At 40.9% G+C, this 21,659-nt stretch overlaps 1 protein-coding gene across 1 annotated transcript; it reads right to left on the reverse strand.

The window, feature by feature from the left end:
- Window positions 1–7,063: 7,063 nt before the first annotated feature.
- On the reverse strand, window positions 7,064–21,141 carry IL2RA (interleukin 2 receptor subunit alpha). The gene is made up of 5 exons (XM_066387187.1): window positions 21,035–21,141; window positions 19,417–19,500; window positions 18,966–19,037; window positions 17,685–17,751; window positions 7,064–7,334 (listed from the first exon to the last, which is right to left on the reverse strand). The coding sequence occupies exons 1-5, from the start codon at window positions 21,108–21,110 to the stop codon at window positions 7,310–7,312; spliced, it is 324 nt and encodes a 107-aa protein (XP_066243284.1). The 5' UTR covers window positions 21,111–21,141; the 3' UTR covers window positions 7,064–7,309.
- Window positions 21,142–21,659: the final 518 nt, after the last annotated feature.

Genomic DNA, 21,659 nt, shown 5'->3' on the forward strand with positions numbered 1-21,659 from the left:
CTAGGGTCTGCAGGGTGGGGGAAATGGGAGATGTTGGTCAAAGAAAGCAATGTTTCAGTTATCTAGTTCTGGAGATCTAACATATAGCATGGTGACTATGGTTAATACTGTCTGGTGTACTTAAAATTTGCCAAGAGCAGATCTTAATTGTTCCTACATATATACAGAGAAAGGTAGCTATATGGGGTGATGGATATGTTAATTAGCTTGATTGTGGTGATCATTTCACAATGTATATGACATCAAACATCAACTTTGCATATCTTAAATATATGCAATTTTAATTTGCCAGTTATACCTCAAGAAACCTGGTGGGGAAATTAAATGACAATAACTGTCAAATAAGTGAAAATAAACACTATGTTGAGAGGAGGACAAGATCGTGATTAGCACATGGCAGAGCTCTTAGGCAGTAAGACTTAAACTGACCTTTTACTCTTATTGATGGACAGAAGTGAAATAAGGGAAACAGCACTAACCACACCACTGGTGTTTAGAGGATAGCTCAGTTGGTTAGAGCATCATCCCCCAGGGCACAAAGGTTATGGGTTCAATCCCTGGTTAGGGTACATACAGGAACAGATTGCTGTTTCTCTCTCTCTCTCTCTCTCTCTCTCTCTCTCTCCCCCCCCCCCATCCTTTCTCTCTAAAGTCAATAAATAAAGTTAGATAATTTAATGTAATACACCAATCTGGTCAAAGTGGAAGGTGAAAAGGTTTAAATGGCAGACTGAAGATTATAAACTTTATCTTGCAGCTGGTGGAGCATTGATGAAGGAGGGGAAAAAGTTACTGATGAAGAATCATGGAGCATAAAAAGATTTGAGCACACACCTACTCTTTCATCATAGATTCTGTCACAGTGCTCTCTGACAGGCATAGACCAACTCACACAGATGTAAAAATAGTTGACAATTTTCTTAGTCCATTCCAACCCTTTTCCCTTCTCATTCTCCATCTCCAATCTCAATAGTGTGTTGGTGCCTGCATTTTACTATCAAGGTCCTAGTGCTTCTGAGTCTCCACCTCCTTCTCTTCCGCCCAACCCAACACTCACATCCCAATTCCATTCTAGTCCGCAGTGCTGCATCTCAGATACTGAGTGTAAGTTTTGCTTGGACACATTGTCAATGGAAGAACATCAAAGAAACTCTTCTATATCCTTAAAAATTCCCATATTTCAGCCCTAACAAATCTTTTGTCCTTTTCTTTTCTATTCCCATGACTGAGCTTTGACCTAGTTCATTCTTAAGCTTTGGATTAGTATGACTGATGTGAAAATACAGGATTTTTAAATAAAATAATACTTCCTTGTAGGCTATAAAGAAAAGTATGTTTGCTTACCTCTACATCCATTCTCCCTTCTCTTGGTAACAACCTATTTTTCATTTGTTTTTCACCCTTCTCCCCACTCCAAGTAGCCAATAAGGAAAGCTGATTCCATCTTACTTCTAGGGTTGGGCTATGTGGGTCAGGACTAAGGAAATAACTGTCATCTTACATCCTCTGGTCACAGGGCGGGGTAGATATGAGGCCTAATTTGAGCCAATAAGTACATAGAAGCCATTTTCTGGGACTTCTTTAGGAAAGAAGCTCTTTTTATTTCTAGATATAGTAATCTGATAACGGTTCTGGAATATTTACAGCCTCTTAGACATCATGAAGTCAATCTGTTGTTGAATAAAGCTGGAAACAGAGAAGAGAGAGGAAAAAAACAAAAACTATATTCTTGATAAAGTTGTTGTTCTATGAAGGAAACTACCACTGTGGAGCACACAGTTATGTGAAAAGCTGTTCTGGATTTTTTATTATTGCTACTTATAATCCTAAATGATACATATACTAATACTGTGCTTAATAATTCTTATCTTTTGATCACATATTTCTTTTGGTCCCTACTTCCAAAGCAGTAGTATAACTACAAAGGCATATTTCACAATATTGTAGAAGAGGACATTCTTCAAAGGAGGAGTGGAAATAACAGGGATTGGCTTTGAAAATCTCAGCAGCTCTCTCTCTCTGACTCCTAATGTAGCCAGAAAGCACCATCTGATAGAAACATCTCTCGTGAGTCAACATTTTTGGAAAGCCTCTGGGACACTGTAAATTAACCACAGTAATTCTTCAAAGATGAGTAACTGATTATTCAAATAGTCACCAAGAACTGACAGCATTTTCTCTGATATACTTATTTGCCCTCTGGAGGGAAAAATTTTGAGGTAATATTTATGGAAATGAAAACATGTATTTACTTGAAACTCTGTTTAAAGATTGAAAGCTAATTCTTGTCCCATTTTTCTACTGAAAATATTTTGATGCTAATCTGATGGCATAAGCTAAATTTGGGTAAAGGGCATGCATATGCCAGATATTAGTAGGGATGGATAATTGTTATAAGATGATGGTATAGTTGCTCTAATAAGGGTAAAAATCACAGTGGCCTGAATGGGAAGGTATTTCTATCTCAGGTAAAGTCCAAGTATAAGCAGTCCTGGTGTGGCACCTCCATGGTGTCAGACACCCAGGTAGGTTCCTTTGGTTTTGTTTTCTAGTCAAACTTTACATGTAGTTTCTATCCCTTTGGTAATTCTAACTACTACCACCAAGACCATCTGCCAGTCAGTGGAAGAGAAGAAGAAGGGAAAAGGCATAATCTTTCTCTTCAAAGACACATTCTGAAAATTGCACACTTTACTTCTACTCATGTCTCATTAGTCAGAACTTAGTCACATGACCACACTTAACTGCAAGGGAGGCTAGTAAATGTTATCCTTAGCTGAGGAAAGGGATGTGTTCCACTGAAACCCAGAACTTTTATTGCCAATGAAAAAATAGATTTAGGGGGACATAGCAGTATGTGTCAGAATAATTTATTTTCCATAGTTGTTTTAAATTCTCAGTTTGATAATTTCCAAATCTCTGCCATAGCTGAATTTGGTTCTGATGCAGGCTTTGTCTCTTCAAACTGTGTTTTTTGTCTTTAGTGTACCTTGTAATATATTGTCGTAGGATGTAGTAGGTAAAAGGAACTGAGGTAAGTATGCCTTTGGTGTGAGGTTTTATGTTTATCTGGCTAGGAGTTAGGCTGTTTACTCTTTGCTGTTGCTGTGGTGTCAGGGGCAGAATTTTCCCTAGTGTTTTTGCCTTTGTCTTTCCTATTGTCTCTGGGTTTCTCTGGAGACTTCTTAAATCGGGTGTGTGTGGGGTGGTTCTTTTAGCTATATTTCCCTGTCACCATACAGGAGTGCCATTAATGTGGTACTGAGGTGTGGGGAAGGGATCTATTCCATCTCCTACAGTTAGGTGTTAGGTTTAAGTCTTTTAGTGAGCATGTTGTGTTTATCATCCCAGAAAAATAGACATATCCATTAAGTAATCACTCTCTCCAGGCCCTGATAAGCACTGATTTATTTTCTGTCTCAACTGAGCTGCCTATTCTGGATATATTACATAAAACGAATCATATAGTATATGCTGTATCTGGCTTCTTTCACTTAGCATAACATTTTTGAGGCTCATCTACATTGTAGCAGGTATCAGTACTTCATTCCTTTTTGTCACCGAATAATATGGCAGTGTATGGATGTACTATGATTTGCTTAGCCATGCATCCACTGATGGGGATTTTGGTTGTTTTCAGCTCTTGGCTATTCCAGGGGTAGTCAACCTTTTTATACCTACCGCCCACTCTTGTATCTCTGTTAGTAATAAAATTTTCTAACCGCCCACCAGTTCCACAGTAATGGTGATTTATAAAGTAGGGAAGTAACTTTACTTTATAAAATTTATAAAGCAGAGTTACAGCAAGTTAAAGCATATAATAATAATTACTTACCAAGTACTTTATGTCGATTTTTGCTAAGTTTGGCGGAATAAATCTATATAAAACAACTTACTATAGTTAAATATATCATTTTATTTATACTTTGGTTGCTCCACTACCGCCCACCATGAAAGCTGGAATGCCCACTAGTGGGCGGTAGGGACCAGGTTGACTACCACACTGGGCTATACTGTTGTTATAAACAGTCACGCACAAGTTTCTATGTGGACATAGGTTTTCATCTCTCTTGGGTATATACTTAGGAGTAGAATTGCTATCCTGTGGTAAATCAGTGTTTAGCTTTTTGAGAAACTACCAACTCAGTGGTAGGATTCAGCCAATTCACACTAGTTTGGCAGAACCGATACCTAATTTTTTGTTGAGTCCGATGAACTGGTTGTTAAAATGGCACTTGTAATCAGGGTTCTCTCTAAGGTGGGTGCCTAGGTAGCCGCCCAATGTGGAAATCACAAATTTACATTCCTTACTCTTTTTAAATATTCATTTGTGCAACAATGTATTCTAAGTTCCCATAGTAATGTGCATTCCATGTTTAGGTGAAAAGAATTGGAAGTGAGGATGCCAATCAAGAAACAATATAGAAATATCTTTTTTTTTTTTTTGTATTTTTCTGAAGTTGGAAACGGGGAGGCAGTCAGACAGACTCCCGCATGCGCCTGACTGGGATCCACCCGGCATGCCCACCAGGGGGAGATGCTCTGCCCATCTGGGGCATTGCTCTGTTGTGACCAGAGCCCTCCTAGTGCCTGAGGCGAGGCTATGGAGCCATCCTCAGCGCCCAGGCCAACTTTGCTCCAATGGAGCCTCCGCTGCAGGAGGGGAAGAGAGAAACAGAGAGGAAGGAGAGGGGGAGGGGTGGAGAAGCAGATGGCTGCTTCTCCTATGTGCCCTGGCTGGAAATCGAACCCAGGACTCCTGCACGCCAGGCTGACACTCTACCACTGAGCCAACCAGCTAGGGCCTAGAAATATCTTAAATAACAGTTTTCTTTTTTTTCAGGGATTATTTAATATTTCTAATTAATATTTAAAAACCCTTTCTTATAACACAATCTAGTTTTGTGTACCTCTTTTATTATTCTTATTTAAGTATTAAATGCATAAAATAATAAACTACCTTTTGGTATATTATTTTTTTTACACTTGAAATGGTCATTAAGACAGAGAACCAGTTGTTAAATCATTTGAATCCCACCTCTGCACCAACCTATTTTCCACAGTGGCTACACTACATATTTACATTCCCATCAGCAATATATGAAGGTGCCTATTTCTTCATATCCTTGTCAACATTTCTTCCTCCCTTCTTCCCTCCCTCCCTCCCTTCTTCCCTCCCTCCCTCCTTTTTTCCCTCCCTCCCTCCCTTCCTTTCTTCCTTTCTTCCTTCCTTCCTTTCTTCCTTTCATTTTTTGTTTCATGTTATCTTAGTGGATATGACATGGTATCCCATTGTGGTCTTGATTTGCATTTCTGAAATGACTAATGATGATGTTCTTGTTAACTATTTGTCAGGACCTCTGTATGTTATTAAAAAGTATTGAGGATCCCAAAGAGCTTTTGTTTATGTAGTTACATCTAGTGATACTTACCATATTTAAACAATGAAACTAAAAAATTAAAAAAATACTATTTATTAATTTCTTTATAAACAACAGTAATAAACTCATTGTATGTTAACATCAGAGTGATGACATGATCATAGCATATAGCTTCTGGAAAACTCCAGCATACACTTATGTGGGAACGAGAGTGAACAAGGTAAATAAACATCTTAATTATTATGGAAAAAAAATTGATCTCATAGTTCTCCCTTCCCCAAAATGAGTAATGATAGTTCAACTCAATTTTACTCAGATAAAATGAAATTAAAATGTTTTTTAATGGTCTGAGATTTCTCTCAACTTTAGTTTAACCAGAAAACACAGCTTTGGGGTGGTGATGGGGGGATACTGACAATGGAATCTGAATGGTACTTGGTTGGTCACAGAAAGAACAGAAAATGGTTTTTTAATCTGGATATGGACCTGCTGACACCTGTCCATTTTTTTCATAACACTTTTCTGTCCTTTCAGAAGTGAAAACTGGCTACAAGTTTAAACTTTTCATTAATCACGTTAGTCATGTGATTTTGTCCAACTGGCACAGCTGAGTCACTAATTTTAGAATTGAGCTCTTACACAAAAACTTTCATTGAAATCCTAGCACCTGAAGCTGATTTTTTCAGTCAGCGTTGAGGATCAGTGGGCATGGAGAGGTTTGACTCAGTGGTTCTCAAAGTGTGTACCTGGGCCAGAACCATCAGCATCACCTGGGATTTGTTAGAAATGTACACTATCAGGCCCACCCCAGATCTGTTGACTCCAACACTTTGGAGATGGGCCAGCCATCTGTGTTTTAAGAAGGCCTCCAGGTGATCCTGATTTGCTAACAGTTTGAGGACCACTAATATTACATCCAGTATGACCTTTTCCATAGTTACATCCTGTTGGTTTGAGCTCCCTCCCGCTCCTCACTTCCTCTTTCCACAAACATTGACTATATTGATCTCTTATCAGTGTTTTCATGATACTTATTTGGAAATGTACACATTGGCACATCTGTGTCTCCATAAACATCAAATTCTGCAGGAAAAATTCAGAGTATCACTTATAGCAACCCCAAAAAAACTAACTCTTAAAGAAACCTATTAGTACTAAATAGGTGAAGCTTTTTAATAGGTATAATTCATTACCTGGGGCCTAGTTTATCCTTCTTTTCCTGACATAAACTCCAGTAAAACCCTTTCAAATATTAAAGCTCTACAAGTCCAAGGGTTTGACTGCCCTGTTTTATTTGGTGTTACCCAAAGATAATTCTGCTATGGACTCTATTCTTTCAAAATTCAAAATTGCAGGTTCAGTGGAGGGGGGACTAGTACAGAAAAATGCAGTCTAGTTACCAGTCCAGAGATCCTAGAGGGCATTCATTAAGGAATGTAACCAGGAGAATGAGCTCACCAAGCAGAGGCTGGAAAACAATCTACATGGATCAAGGGACAAGGTCCTATTACAGAGGCTAGAGAGTGTGTGTGTGCCTGTCTACACTAGTGCTGGGGTTTCCCTTGGGCTGTCTAACCTGGGAAGTTGAGATGATATTAACATTGAGCTATTTTCTTTATACTGTACAGGGTGTGGGAAAAGTTCTTTGTCCATCAAACTTCACATATACACAAAAATAAGAGTGAGAGGTCTGGTTGTTCCTCCAATGATCTTGGAATTGCTGCCTAGAAGCAAGTTGAGCTCACTCATTGATAACTCCAGAGATGGCTTTGTGATGGGGCTGCAGTTGCGTGATGTTCTGTGATGTGACTTCAGAGCCTTTAAAAACCCAGTGGATCACAAGAGATGCACCTGGGGTGAGGTTTAACGTCTTTGATTTTGCTTCTGCTTCATGTGAGCTGTTCTTGGCCTGTTACCACTCTGGCTTTTTAGATTGTTCTTCTACTCTTCCTCCTGTAGTGATATAACTAAGTCAAACTAAGTCATAGTCATCAGTGTAATACTGCATCAAGATAAATGTGTTTGCACCCTAGACTGATGTGGGTAGAACATTCAGTTATGCCGGCATTGACCTCCTAACTTGAAGTTCCACTTCAAGATACTATTACCTTCCCACAGGCTGACATCTGACTGCAAGGCTTCTCTATCCTGCCAAGACTGCCCTGTGGTTCTTATACCATGTAAATTCAATCGCTGTGCAGTGAGTCAACCTGAGGAGGAGCCTGAGAAAGCCCTTCCATTTCCCTGCCAGTTCTGGGACTAGACAGTTACAGATGTAGAGGCTGAGTGTGTCCCAGATAATGGACTACAGATGGGTTCTGCTTGGGGGTTAATCTTTAAAGGGTGCACTACTCTAGATCTGCACATTACATTTAATCCCAGTGTATAGTGATTACTGGGCCCTACTCTAAATTCTGGACTCATCCCTGAGTCATCCCTCTTCCTTAACCCTCACTTCCAATCAGCTACCTTGACTCCTTTATATATTTCTTGATTCTTTTGCTCCTTTTTAACTTATTCTCCTTGACCTCATTCATGCTGTCATCATCTCCTATGTAGATTTACTCTATCATAACATAATCAAACCACCACTACTATTTACCCACCTTAAATCCAGCTTCTGCCTGACCAGTGGCGCAGTGGATAGAGTGTCGGACTGGGATGCGGAGGACCCAGGTTTGAGAACCCAAGGTCTCCAGTTTGAGCGTGGGCTTATCTGGTTTAAGCAGAGCTCACCAGCTTGGGCCCAAGGTCGCTGGCTTGAGCGAGGGGTTACTCAGTCTACTTAAGGCCCACGGTAGAGGCATATATGAGAGAAAAATTAATGAAAAACTAAGGTGTCGCAATGAAAAACTGATGATTGATGCTTCTCATCTCTCTCCGTTCCTGTCTGTCTGTCCCTATCTATCCCTCTCTCTGACTCTCTCTCTGTCTCTGTGAAAAAAAAAAATCCAGCTTCTGTTGTGACCATACCATTTAAAGGGCCAATGCTACCATTTGCCCCATAAGTAAAGCTTCTGTGTGGCTCTCGGTTGCCTTCAGTATAGAGTCTAAGCTCCCTCAGTCTGTCCTGGTCTCCCATGACTTGGTCACTGTCCATCCCCAGAGCCTCATTGTCACCACTCTCCCATGCACTTTGTGTTTAGAACTGCTTGGCTTCCTCCAAACATTATTATGCTCCTCACTGCTTTCCCTCTCCCTGTGCTCCCTCTGCCTAGAAACTATCTCCTGCCTTTTTATAATCTGGCCTCAGGCATATTAGGAATCATCAACTCTAAAAGTCTTTCTGGCATCCTCATGTAAGGTTAAGTGTCCTTTTTCTTCGCTCCTATAACACCTCACTCTTAGGCTTTAACAAATCATATATACATACGCACACACATACTAGCGAGAGAGAGAAGGGGGGGATAGATAGGGACAAACAGACAGAAAGGGAGAGAGATGAGAAGTATCAGTTCTTTGTTGCGGTACCTTAGTTGTTTATTAATTAATTTCTCATATGTGCCTTGATGGGGGAGAGGGAGCTGTGGCCGAGCCAGTGATCCCTAGCTCAAGCCAGCAACCTTGGGCTTCAAACCAGTGATGCCTTCGGCTCAAGCCAGCAATCATGGATCATGTCTATGATCCCACACTCAAGCCAATGACCCTGTGCTCAAGCTGGATGAGCCTGCACTCAAACCAGTGACCTCAGGGTTTCAAACCTGGGTCCTGTGTGTCTCAGGCCAATGCTCTATCCATTGCACCACCACCTGGTCAGGTACAAATCATATTTAAAAACTACTTTTTTTCCTATCTCCTCTACTAATTTGTGAGCTTCTGAGAGCAGAGGCCATTTGTATACAGTAGTGAGTACATGACATCCAGAGTTTATTTTTGAATTATTATTTATTTATTCATTATTATATTATTTGTCTTATATTGTTGCTATTATTTTATATCTTTAATTATGATTTATCTTTTGGGTAGTGATGGCTGGTAATTTAACCTACTATTGCTCACACCTATGTATTTTTATTGAATCTATTGCAGTTACATTATTTAATAAAATTCAGATATTCTTGAAATAGTTTTTTTGAGATATAATTGACATATAACAATGTGTGAATTCAAGGTGTAAACATGCTGACTTGATACTTTTATATATTGCAATATGATTTCCACCATAGCATCAGCCAACACCTCCATTGTTTCACATAATAATTATTTCTTTTCATGGTGAGAATATTTAAGACCTAGTCTCTTAGCAACTTTGAAGTATGTGATATAGTATTGTTGACTATAATCACAATGCTGTGCATTAGATTCCTAGAACTTACTCTTCTACTAACTGAAAGTTTTTACCCTTTGACCAACATCTACATAGGAGATACTCTATAATTTTTTTTAACTATATGGAAGACAATAGTTGCAGAAAAGGAATAATAATAACAACTAACTGTGCTAAGTGATTTTCATGAATTGAAAAAAATCTGTCTCTAGCCAGCACTTTGCTATAAGAACCTTTTGTGATGATGGAAATATTTTGTATCTGTGTTGTTCAATGAGGTAGTCACAGGTGGCTATTGAACCCTTGAAATAGCTAGTGCAATTATGAACTGAATTTTTAATTATATTTAATTTATTTAAGTTTAAACTTAAACATCCACATGAGACTAGTGGCTACTGTCCTTACTTTCCCCAGTTTTTATTTAGCCCATTTGGTTGCTTCCTACCTTTCTCAGAGCTCTCATGGAGGAAAACTGGTAAGTGGTGTGCTGGTAAACATTTAACAACTAGCTCTCTGAAAAAGTTTGCCTATTTCTGTGGTATAAATACTCCCACCATGCCTAGTGTCAAGCTACCAATGTGACATCACTGAATACAGAGTTGCAAAGAGATGTATAGAGGCAAACCATTATATAGTATCTTCTTGATACAGATGGAATAGATGTAGATAATTCTGAGAACAAAGAAAGCTGTAAAATGTAATCAAATAATTAGTAAAGTGATTAGAGTATTTAATTTGTAACTGTAAGTTTATGTACTATATTTTTTCATAATGTCTATGCTTAAAAACAGTTTGCAAAATTACTGAAAATTTAACTTTGGCTTTCAGGAGCCAGGGTAAGCCAATTTTGACTCATCACTAGCTCTTAGTAATTGCTTAAAAAAAAAATCAAAGCTAGGATTCTGTTTGGCCATAGGAGGGTGTTATCAGATGAAATTTGATTTTAGGAAGAACTCTGGACTAGTCTCTGACAGAGGGGTCCTTTGATTCTTCCAGAAGACTGTAATTCTGGAAGAGCTTGTGGTAACTCATAATTTCAGGCTGTGCTTTGTTTCACAATATAAACTCCAAAACCTTTACCACTCCCAAATAGCTTCATCCCTTCATGTCTGAAGGCTTTTGGTCTTTAAGGTACCAAGATGAGAAGATCATGGAGAGGCATTAAGTCTTGCTATTGAAGGAAGGAGAGGATCTAACAAATACCTTCTCAGGGTCTCACTGGGGAGTTCATATTAGGGTTGGCCAGACTGCCCTCTGGTGCCCAGGTAGGGATATCCTTAATTGTAGAAAGAGATATGTAATAGGTCTCTGTAGTCTACTGTCTAAAGGGGAGGGAGAGTCTGGCCGTGTGTGTGTGTGTGTGTGTGTGTGTGTGTGTGTGTGTATGAAATGATTTTACTCTCTTTACTCTTCATACTGTTAGTCTCTGTTAGGCTCATGCAGTGGTTCTCAAAGTTGGTTCCTAGAAGAGAAGTATAACTATCACTTGGGAATTTGTTAGAGACATGCATTTTCAGGGCCCTCCCCAGAGGTGCTGAATCAGAGGCTCTGGATGAGGCCTGCAGTCTGTTTGAACAAGCCCACAGGAGATTCTGAGGCCCACTCAAGTTGGCTTACGGCAGAGTTGACAAAATTGGATGTGTATGTATTTGATGCATCAGAGGGGTTTTTAAGAAGTACTTATTTTCTAGTCACACAAAACTGTATGTTGTATGATTCCATTTATGTATATGAAATGTCCAGAGCAGGTAAATCCACAGAGATGGAAAGTAGATTAATAGTTGTCAGGGAATGGGAAAAGTTAGGAATTAGGAAGTTTGGGGTTTCTTTCTGGGGGGGGGGGTGATGGAAATGTTCTAGTGTATATTTAGATAGTGGTGGTATATATACAACATTGCTAAGAACAACTGAGTTATGCACTTGAAAATTAATGAATTTTATCTCAATCGAAAAGAAAAAAGTATTGATGTCAGGGGCCCATCCCCAGAGATTCTGGTTGGGCCCCAAGCACTGGTATTTTAAAAAATATCTCCTGGAGTTCTGAAGATGGCAATGGAGTAGGTGGACGTAACAACTCCCATGTCCCAGAACCAAAGTGAATTACAAACTAATTTTAAGAACCATCATCTGGAAAAACCAACTTTGGACTAAACTAAGAGGACTCTTCAACCAAGGAACACTGAAGAAGCCACACTGAGACTGGTAGGAAAAGCGGAAATGCAGAGAGGGCTGCCCAGCTCCCTGGAGCAAATGGCAAGCAGCTGGGACAGACTCGTGTGGCGGGAAGTGAGTGTAGCAGAGAGGGGAGAGTCCTGAGCCCCAGGAACAAAGACCCAGCCTGCAGCCCCAAAGCCTAGAAGAGGTGTATGGACAGTATTTAGCTGGAAACAGGACAGGATACTGTTTGTGAGAAAGAGACTGATTTCTCAGACCCAGGATTCTTCTTAAAGGGACTGTGCAGAAAACCTTCTGCACAACCACTTACCTGGGGCTCTAGGGGATGGGGAGAGAGGAGAGGACTGGAGTAGCAGGAAGACAGTGTAATCTAGGAGGCACAGGGAGAAACATTTTGAGAGACAGCCACCCTAACCCCTGGGACGAGTCACTCCCCAAATCTGAAGTGAATATTTCCCCTGGAAACAGCAATACCAGCAAAGGGAAGCAGGACACCAGCCAAACAAGCTCTCCCGTGGCACTCAGAGCAGAGTTGCTTAGAAGGAGGAAGCTTTCAAAACTACAGTAATGAGTCTTAGGGTTTGAGCTGCAGTATCCCCACCCACACGGCTGAGGGCTCACCCGAGGGCGGGCGGTGGTGAAATGCAGAAGTGTGGTTCTTTCAGCAAGGGCAGAAGCTGGGTGGCCTCCACTGAGGCCCAAGTTGAGCTCAGTCTTGCCTAGCTGGGGAGGAGGGATGTGCAAAAGTGGTCAAGCCCAGCTGCAGGCCTCCTGCAATCCAGTCTGTGGTGGAAGGGCAGGAGCCCCGGAAGGGGTGGAGACCTGCCCTTGAGCAAGGGTGCAAGAGCATAGTCTTGCCCCACCCGTGGAACCGAGGCTTGTGGCCTGACTTGGGAGCTGGCTCCTCCTGCAGGGGAGGAGCCAAAAGCCCAGAACAGGTGGAGTCCCGCTACTGAGCATAGGCACGTAGTCCTGCCCAGCCTGTGGAGCCAAACTTGCAGCTGTCCCAGGAGTAGGCTCCTCCTGCAGGGGCAGGGCGAAACCCCAAAATAAGGCAGAGACCCACAGCTGGGAAAAAGTGCTCACCCCTGCCCTCAGGGCCGAGCATAATGCCACCCACGGGGTGGGGTGAAGGCCAAGGCCACCGAGGCTTGTACAGTTGAGCACGTGATCACAGCCACTCCCATAAAAGAGAGGCAGAAACCACAGCAACAGCCCCAGTGGGCAGGCACCAGCAATGCCCATACCGAAATGTCCTAGGCAGCAACAGCAGAGGGGGTGGCAGGCCTGCAGACAGACACAGAGGAACACAGAGGCCACACCCAGTGGACTCCAGTGGCCAAAACCTTCTTTTACACAGACAAAATGAGAAGGCATAGAAATGCAACACAAATGAATCAAGAGAAATCCCCAGAAAAGGACCTGAATGAGACAGATATAACCAAATTACCAGATGCAGAGTTTAAAATAACAATTGTTAGGATGCTCAAATATATTAGAACAACTATAGATGGTCATTACAAACACTTAAATAAAGAGATAGCAAATATAAAAAAATGACATTGAAATAATAAAAAAGAATCAGTCAGAAATGTCAAATACAATATCAGAAATGAAGAACACACAGAAGCAGAGCAGAAAAAGAAAAAAGATTCAAAAAAGTCTGAGGAAACTCTAAGAGAGCTCTGTGACAACATGAAGAGAATTAACATCCGCATCATAGGGGCTCCTGAAGAAGAAGAGAAAGAACAAGGGATAGAGACTTTGTTCAAACATATCATAACTGAAAACTTCCCTCAATTAAGGCAGGAAAACGTCTCACCAGTTCAAGAAAACAGAGAACTCCATTAAAGAGAAACCCAAAGAAATCTACACCAAGACACATCATAATTAAAATACCAAAGCTAAATGATAAAGAGCAAATATTAAAAGCTGCTAGAGAAAAAAAGACTATCACCTACAAAGGAGCCCCCATAAGGATGACTTCCGACTTCTCCACAGAGACACTTGAGGCCAGAAGGGAATGGCAAGAAATATTTAAAGTAATGCAGAACAAGAGCCTACAACCAAGACTACTTTATCCAGCAAGGCTATCATTTAAAATTGAAGGAGAAATAAAAAGCTTTCCAGACAAAAAAAACTCAATGAATTCACTACAACCAAATCAAGGCTGCAAAAAATGCTAAGGGGCCTGTTGTAAACAGATCAAAGGAGAAAAAAAATATAGCAAAAGAGGAATACAGTTTCAAAGAATAAAATGGTAATAAACAACTACATATCAATAATAACCTTAAATGTAAATGGATTAAATGATCCTATCAAAAGACATAGGGTAGCTGGGTGGATAAAAAAACAGGACCCATACATATGCTGTCTACAAGAGACACACCTTAAAAGATGCACATAGACTGAAGATAAAAGGATGGTAAAAAATATTTCAAGCAAATGGAAATGAAAAAAAAGCTGGGGTAGCAATACTTATATCAGACAAAATGGGTTTTAAAACAAAGCCTATAGTAAGAGATAAAGAAGGTCACTACATAATGATAAAGGGAGCAATCCAACAGGAAGATATAACCGTTATAAAAATCTATGCACCTAATATAGGAGCACCTAAATATATAAAGCAGACTTTGATGGATTTAAAGGGTGAGATCAACAGCAATATCCTATCCAAACTCCTATCCTTCTCAAGCTAGTTCAAAAAATTCAAGAGGAAGGGAGACTTCCAAGCTCCTTTTATGAGGCGAGTATAATTCTGATTCCAAAACCAGGCAAAGACAACACAAAGAAAGAAAATTATAGGCCAATATTTCTGATGCATTAAGATGCTAAAATCCTCAACAAAATATTAGCAAACCGGATCCAGCAATATATGAAAAAAATCATACACTATGATCAAGTGGGATTTATTCTTGAGAGGCAAGGCTGGTACAATATTTGCAAATCAATCAATGTGATTCATCACATAAACAAAAGGAAGGAGAAAAACTACATGATAATTTCAATAGATGCAGAAAAAGAATTTGATAAAATCCAGTACCCATTCATGATCAAAACTCTCAGCAAAGTAGAAATACAGGGAACATACCTCAACATGATAAAGATCATCTATGACAAAAGCACAGCAAACATCATACTCAATGGGCAAAAATTAAAAGCAATCCCCTTAAGATCAGGAACAAGCCAGTAGTGCCCCCTTTCACCACACTTATTCACCATAGTTCTAGAAGGCCTATCCACAGCATTCAGACAAGAAAAAGAAAAATAAAGGCATCCAAATTGGAAAAGAAGAAGTAAAACTATCATTATTTGCAGATGATATGATATTTTATATAGAAAACCCTAAAGTCTCAGTCAAAAAACTACTGGACCTGATAAATGAATTCAGCAAGGTGGCAGGATATAAAATTAATACTCAGAAATCAGAGGCAGTTTTATACACTAACAATGAAATGTCAGAAAGAGAAATTAAGGAAGCAATCCCCTTCACCATTGCAACCAAAAAAATAAAGTACCTAGGAATAAATTTAACCAGGGAGATTAAAGACTTGTACTCGGAAAGTTATAAAACATTGATAAAAGAAATCAAGGAAGATACAAACAAGTGCAAGCATATACCGTACTCATGGTTAGGAAGAATAAACATCATTAAAATGTCTATATTACCCAAAGCATTGAATTTATAAATTCAATGCAATACCGATTAAAATACCAATGACTTACTTCAAAGATATAGAACATATATTCCAAAAATTTATATGGAACCAAAAGAGAACATGAATAAACTCAGCAATCTTGAAAAGGAAGAATAAAGTGGGAGGTATCACACTTCTGGATATAAAGTTATACTACAAGGCCATTGTAGTCAAAACAGCTTGGTACTGGCATAAGAACAGGCATATAGATCAATGGAACAGATCTGAGAACTCAGAAATAAACCCACACTTTTATGGACAACTGATATTTGACAAAAGAGGTAAGAGCATACATTGAAGTAAAGACAGCCTCTTCAACAAATGGTGTTGGGAAAATTGGACAGCTACCTGCAAAAAAATGAAACTAGACCAACAATTTACACCATTCACAAAAATAAACTTAAAATAGATAAAAAACTTAAATGTAAGCCATAAAAGTATAAGCATCTTAGAAGAAAACATAGGCAGTAAGCTCTCCGCCATCTCTCGCAGCAATATATTTGCCGATTTATCTCCACGAGCAAGTGAAATGAAAGACAGGATAAACAAATGGGACTATATCAAACTAAAAAGCTTCTGCACAGCTAAAGACAATAAGAACAGAATAAAAAGACAAACTACACAATGGGCTAATATATTTGACAATACGCCTGATAAGGGGTTAATAATCAAAATTTATAAAGAACTTGTAAAACTCAATATCAGGAAGACAAACAATCCAATCAAAAAATGGGCAAAAGAATGAATAGACACTTCTCCAAAGAGGACATACAGATGGCCAATAGGCAGATGAAAAAATGTTTAAATTAAACCCACAATGAGATATCACCTCACACCAGTCAGAATGGCGCTCATCAACAAAACAACACAGAATAAGTGCTGGCGAGGATGTGGAGAAAAAGGAACCCTCCTGCACTGCTGGTCGGAATGCAGACTGGTGCAGCCACTGTGCAAAACAGTATGGAAATTTCTCAAAAAATTAAAAATCAAACTACCTTTTGACCCAGCTATGCCACTTTTAGGAATATACCCCAAGAACACCATAGCACTGTTTGAAAAGAAGAAATGCACCCCCATGTTTATGGCAGCATTGTTCACAATAGCGAAGATCTGGAAACAGCCCAAGTATCCATCAGTGTACGAGTGGATTAAAAAGCTTTGGTACATATATACTGTGGAATACTACTCAGCCATAAGAAATGATGGCATCGAATCATTTACAACAACATGGGTGGACCTTGATAACATTATACTGAACGAAATAAGTAAATCAGAAAAAACTAAGAACTATATGATTCCATACATAGGTGGGACATAAAAATGAGACTCAGAGACATGGACAAGAGTGTGGGGGTTACAGGGTGGGGGGGGGAGGAGAGAGATGGGGTTGGAGGAGGGGAGGGGCACAAAGAGAACCAGTTAGAAGGTGACGGAAGATAATTGGACTTTGGGTGATGGGAATGCAGCATAATCAAATGTTAAAATAACCTAGAGATGTTTTCTCTGAACATATGTACCCTGATATATTAATGTTACCCCATTAAAATTAATTTTAATAAGATATCTCCTGGTTGTCCCAATCTGCAGCCAGGATGAAGAATCCGAGTAAATGTAAATAAACTACACCTGGGTCGCATTGCTGGTCAAGGCGGCGCTGGTATGCGTGCCTGTAGATGGTGGGCTGGGAGGCAGGAGAGGAGGAGCTCAGGGTGGACCTGGTTGCCTTCTAGCCAGGTGACAGAGTGGAAAGGTCTTGGGCTCTTAATTCAGGTTGCAGTTTGGGCTCTGCTGTGCAATCTTGTTTGCAGTACCTAATCTGTAGATGTTACTTAATCTGGTTTGCCTATGATGTGGCTATGAGAAGGTTTCTGAGAAGACAGGTTGTGATAACGTTTATTAGACAAGCATCGAGCCTGGTTTACAGTAGACACTTAACAAATGCTAGTTTCCTTTGCTTTCCCAATTCCCTGCAGCTTTAATTCATGCGGATTGACTCTTTAGGAGTGCATACATTGGCCACTTTCCCCTCTACTGCTCCCCAAACTGCTGGTGGGTAGTAGGATGATGGGGTGGGCTGGGCACAAGGGTATCTCCGCTCTGGTGCTTCTCCTACTTTGGCTTCACCAATAGCTTGGGCCAGGGCTTCCTTAACACGGGACTCACCATCTCCACTGCCACGTGAGCACACTCAGAAGGAGGACACTGACGAGCAGGAGAATGCAGCCAGCCACTGTCAACAGAGAAGCAGTTCAGCAAAGGGACGCCCTGGGCGATGTCACAGAGCAGGCTGGGAAAATCGCTCACGAGCAAGGATTTCCTGAAGAGGTGGGATCTGCAGTTTCTGATTCCCCTCCCAGAATGCAGCTGCCTCCCCCAACGGACTTCTCAGGGGGCTCAGGGACTGAGGCCAGGACTGGGTGGGTGGGGGGGATGGCGGAGGGTGTGGCGCCTTTCCTCAAAAGGCTTTCATTTGAGATCAGACTGACAGCCACTCTCTTCAGAAAGGTTCTGAGGCCAGGCCTCAGTTAACGAGACCCTGAGGAAGGTCAGTGACAGGTAGAAGAAATATTGAAATATAAAGGTAAATGATAAACACTTTAGCATCTCTTGAGTGTCCATATTTTCCAAATAGTATTGGAGTGAGCCACCTATCTGTGTATGCATGTATCTACCTGTCTACCTACCTGCCTATCTTAGATGTGCCTCAAAGCCTGTTTTTCTTCTCCCCCATCCCCTGGCTTTATTGAAAGACAATCAACACATACATTGTGTAAGTTTAAGGTTGATTTGATCTGCTTACATATTGCCATATATTACCACCATAGCACTGTCTAACACTTCCATCACTTCACATAATTGCCATTTCTGTTTTGTTTTGAGACCATGTCGATGTAGTCTCTCCGCAACTTTGGAATACACAATACAGAGCTGGTAACTACACTCCCCACGCTGTACACTCCATCCCAGAGCTCCCCCTCTGACTGGAAGTTCGTGTCTCTGACCACCACCTCCCTATTTGCTCCAGCCCCTGGTACTCTGTTTCTATGAGCGTGTTTTTACTTTTATTTTTTCTTGCCTCCAAGAATGTTTTTCTTTTTCTCCTCCCAGGAAACAACTGTACTGTTAAAGGAATGTTTCTTCCTTTCCCTGGTTACATCCCCTCCCTCCTCCTTTGCCTCAGCCCTCACGCACAAGCACGAGGTCTTTGGTCATTTATGGTCCATTCGGGAGGAGCTGATTGGGGCTGGTTGTGATTCACTCACAACTTACTGTAACTGATTAGTGTGACACTGAATTATGTTAATTCTTAGATTAGTTTTTTACTCTTATAAACATATAGTGTAAATAAGGGGTCATTTTAAACGACTGACCAATCCACCCACTCACCTACCAAGCAATATGTCCCACAATCCCTGTCTGGTGTACATATGTCAATGTACCCACCTGCTATCTGATACTCAATGGTGAATGTGAACATCTTCGTAGTTATAGCCACATCTGCATGGTTTTGAAAATCTGTGCAAAAGAGAGAGGGGAAGATGCTTTGTTTGCGCAATTATCAGATTGCACAGGCTGGAGAGTGTTAGGGCTTTCCCTTAAGCTAGAACCTGAGACTGATGGAAAGGATATACAAGACGAGGGGACGCTGTGCCAAGCATTTTGTTCTTGTCTCTAGAAACACCGCCCTTAGTCTGGTTTCTCCTCTTTCTGCCATTTGCTTTCCAGCATTTGAGGATTGGGAGGTCAGATGTGGGATGCCTAATCATCTCTAACACCACAGGGCAGCTCTGACCCATCTGCTGGAGGGGCTGCTCCATGCAAACTGTCTTCCCTTTGTCCCATTATGATTTAATGGCGAAGCTTTTGTCTTCGTAGAAATAAACTCTAGCCATACCTGTAGTAGTACCTGTTGTTATTAAGGGACAGGAAGTTTCACTCCCCCAAGGAGCATCCAAGCTTGTTTGAGACTCTTCATCACCTGGAGGAGAGAGTAACTGATGCTCATGGAATTGAAGGTGGAGAGAGTGGGGTCTCACACCCAGCCCCACCTGCCCTCCTTAGCTGACTGCAGACACACTAACTAGGGTGTGGCTCCCAGTCCTGGGAATGTTATCTGTGGGTGCCACATCACATGGCTCTACCACAGGAATATGGATAAGTGGCCCCAGCAGAGCCCAATGAGAGGCAAGTTTAATTCTTTTTTTTTTAAGTGAGAGGAAGGTGAACAGTTGAGACAGACTCCTGCATGTGCCCCGACCAGGATCCACCTGAAGACCTCCCCCATCTGGAACCAATGCTCGGACCAACCAAGCTATTCTCAGTGCCTGAGGCTGATGCTAGGACTCACTGAGCCACTGGGTGCAAGACAAGAACAGGGAGAGAAGGGGGAAGGGAAGAGAAACAGATGGTAGCTTCTCATGCATGCCCTGACCAGGGATCAAACCTGGGACATAGATATGCCATCTTGACACTCTATCTACTGAACCAACCAGCCAGCGCTGGGAATTCTAATTGTGATCATAGTTACCCCCCAGGCTTCCTACTCAGCACTGGTTTCCATCTGTGGCTTGGAAAGAAGTCATAATAATACTATCAAATACCATCAAATAACATATACCATCAAACTATCAAAGAAAGTAGAAGGGCACAAAATGATAGCTTTTTTCTATGACAGGTTCCCTTTCCTCAGGGGTGTTACTCAGGACGCTGCCCCACCATGTCATCGTTTTACAAAGGAAACCAGGGACATGCCTTGGCCAGCAGTGTGGTTCACTGGAGACAGGCTATGGGAAAGAAAAACAGAATTCCCAAAGAATTCAAGAGAAAGACATGGTATATGAGAAAGAGTGGTGAGCAAAGGAACCCATTGTTAAATGTAAGCAACTTTTAATTTTAGAAATATTAATATGATGCCAGACTGAAAATAGAAGAAAACCTCAACATAGGTGGGCTGTGTGTGTGCATCAATGAATGTGTGTGTGTGTGTGTGTGTGTGTGTGTGTGCTTAAGTCCCCTCCCTTCACATTTGCACTTTTATCAAAGCTCAGGTGAAAATTATATAAGGGGAAGTTTCATGCAAACAGTATAGCACTGTACAAATAATGGATTTACATTATATATCAGTAAATTAGAAATGTATAGGTGGCAGGCTAGGCTTTCCCTTTTGAATGAGAGGAAGTTTGGGTAGCTTAGAAGAAGAAGTGGAATTTCAGTGTCAGCGGGAAAGGGAAGAGCATCATCACCAGTGAATGATCTGGGGATTTTGAAACACTCAAAAGATCTTTTCTCCTCTTCTGTCTCCTGGTACTTATCCCCACTCAGGATACAGGGGACTCAGGATAAATGAGAGAGCTTAGAGTTTATCTAGCCTTTTTTCTAGAATGAGAGAAAACAGAGGCCTAAGGAGATTAAGTGCTTAGCTTGCCCAATGTTACATAGCTGGTAGGTAAGGAATTCCACCCAGGTTGGTCTGATGGAAAGAAAGTAATGAACTCAAGAGAGTGCCACCGTACCTGGAAACTGGTGGTTACTCTTTTCCTTTGTGCACTTAAGTGGGGGCTTTGTCCATATTGTCTTCCCATAAGTCATTTTGCAGATTCTCTTGGCAGGACCTCTCTGTAGGGCCCTGAATCCCAGGGCACATTCATAATAAACTGTCTGCCCCACCACAAAATAATACTTTCTCTTTGAAGCCTCATGTTCCCATGGTGGAGGCTCCCTGCAATGACCTGGAAGAAGAAAAGGAAATTCAAAGGCAATTTGGGAAAACAATGTGAGTAAATCCAAGTTTCCCCTTCCTAGAGACTGGACCTTTGTTCTTATTTTTTTGTTTGTTCATTCATTTTCTTTCATTTAACCAATATGTATTGAGAACATCTACGTGTCAGGAACTTTGCTAAGTATTGTACTTTGTGGCAAGGCACAATGACGTATTCACTCCTGTAGGAGGGGTCATTCTTTGGGTAAGAAGGACATATGAAGGTGGAATGTGCTGAGTAGTATAGTTAAGGAAAAGATGCTTGCTGTGGGAACACAGAGGAATGAGTGATTACTTCTGATGACAGTGAGGGTTTTGATAAGTGGACAGGAGTGGAAAGGGTGGTTTCAGCTGAGATAAGGGCAGGCTCAAACCAATTT

The sequence above is a fragment of the Saccopteryx leptura genome, chromosome 5, assembly GCF_036850995.1.
Source record: "Saccopteryx leptura isolate mSacLep1 chromosome 5, mSacLep1_pri_phased_curated, whole genome shotgun sequence".
In the NCBI taxonomy this organism is placed as follows: domain Eukaryota; kingdom Metazoa; phylum Chordata; class Mammalia; order Chiroptera; family Emballonuridae; genus Saccopteryx; species Saccopteryx leptura.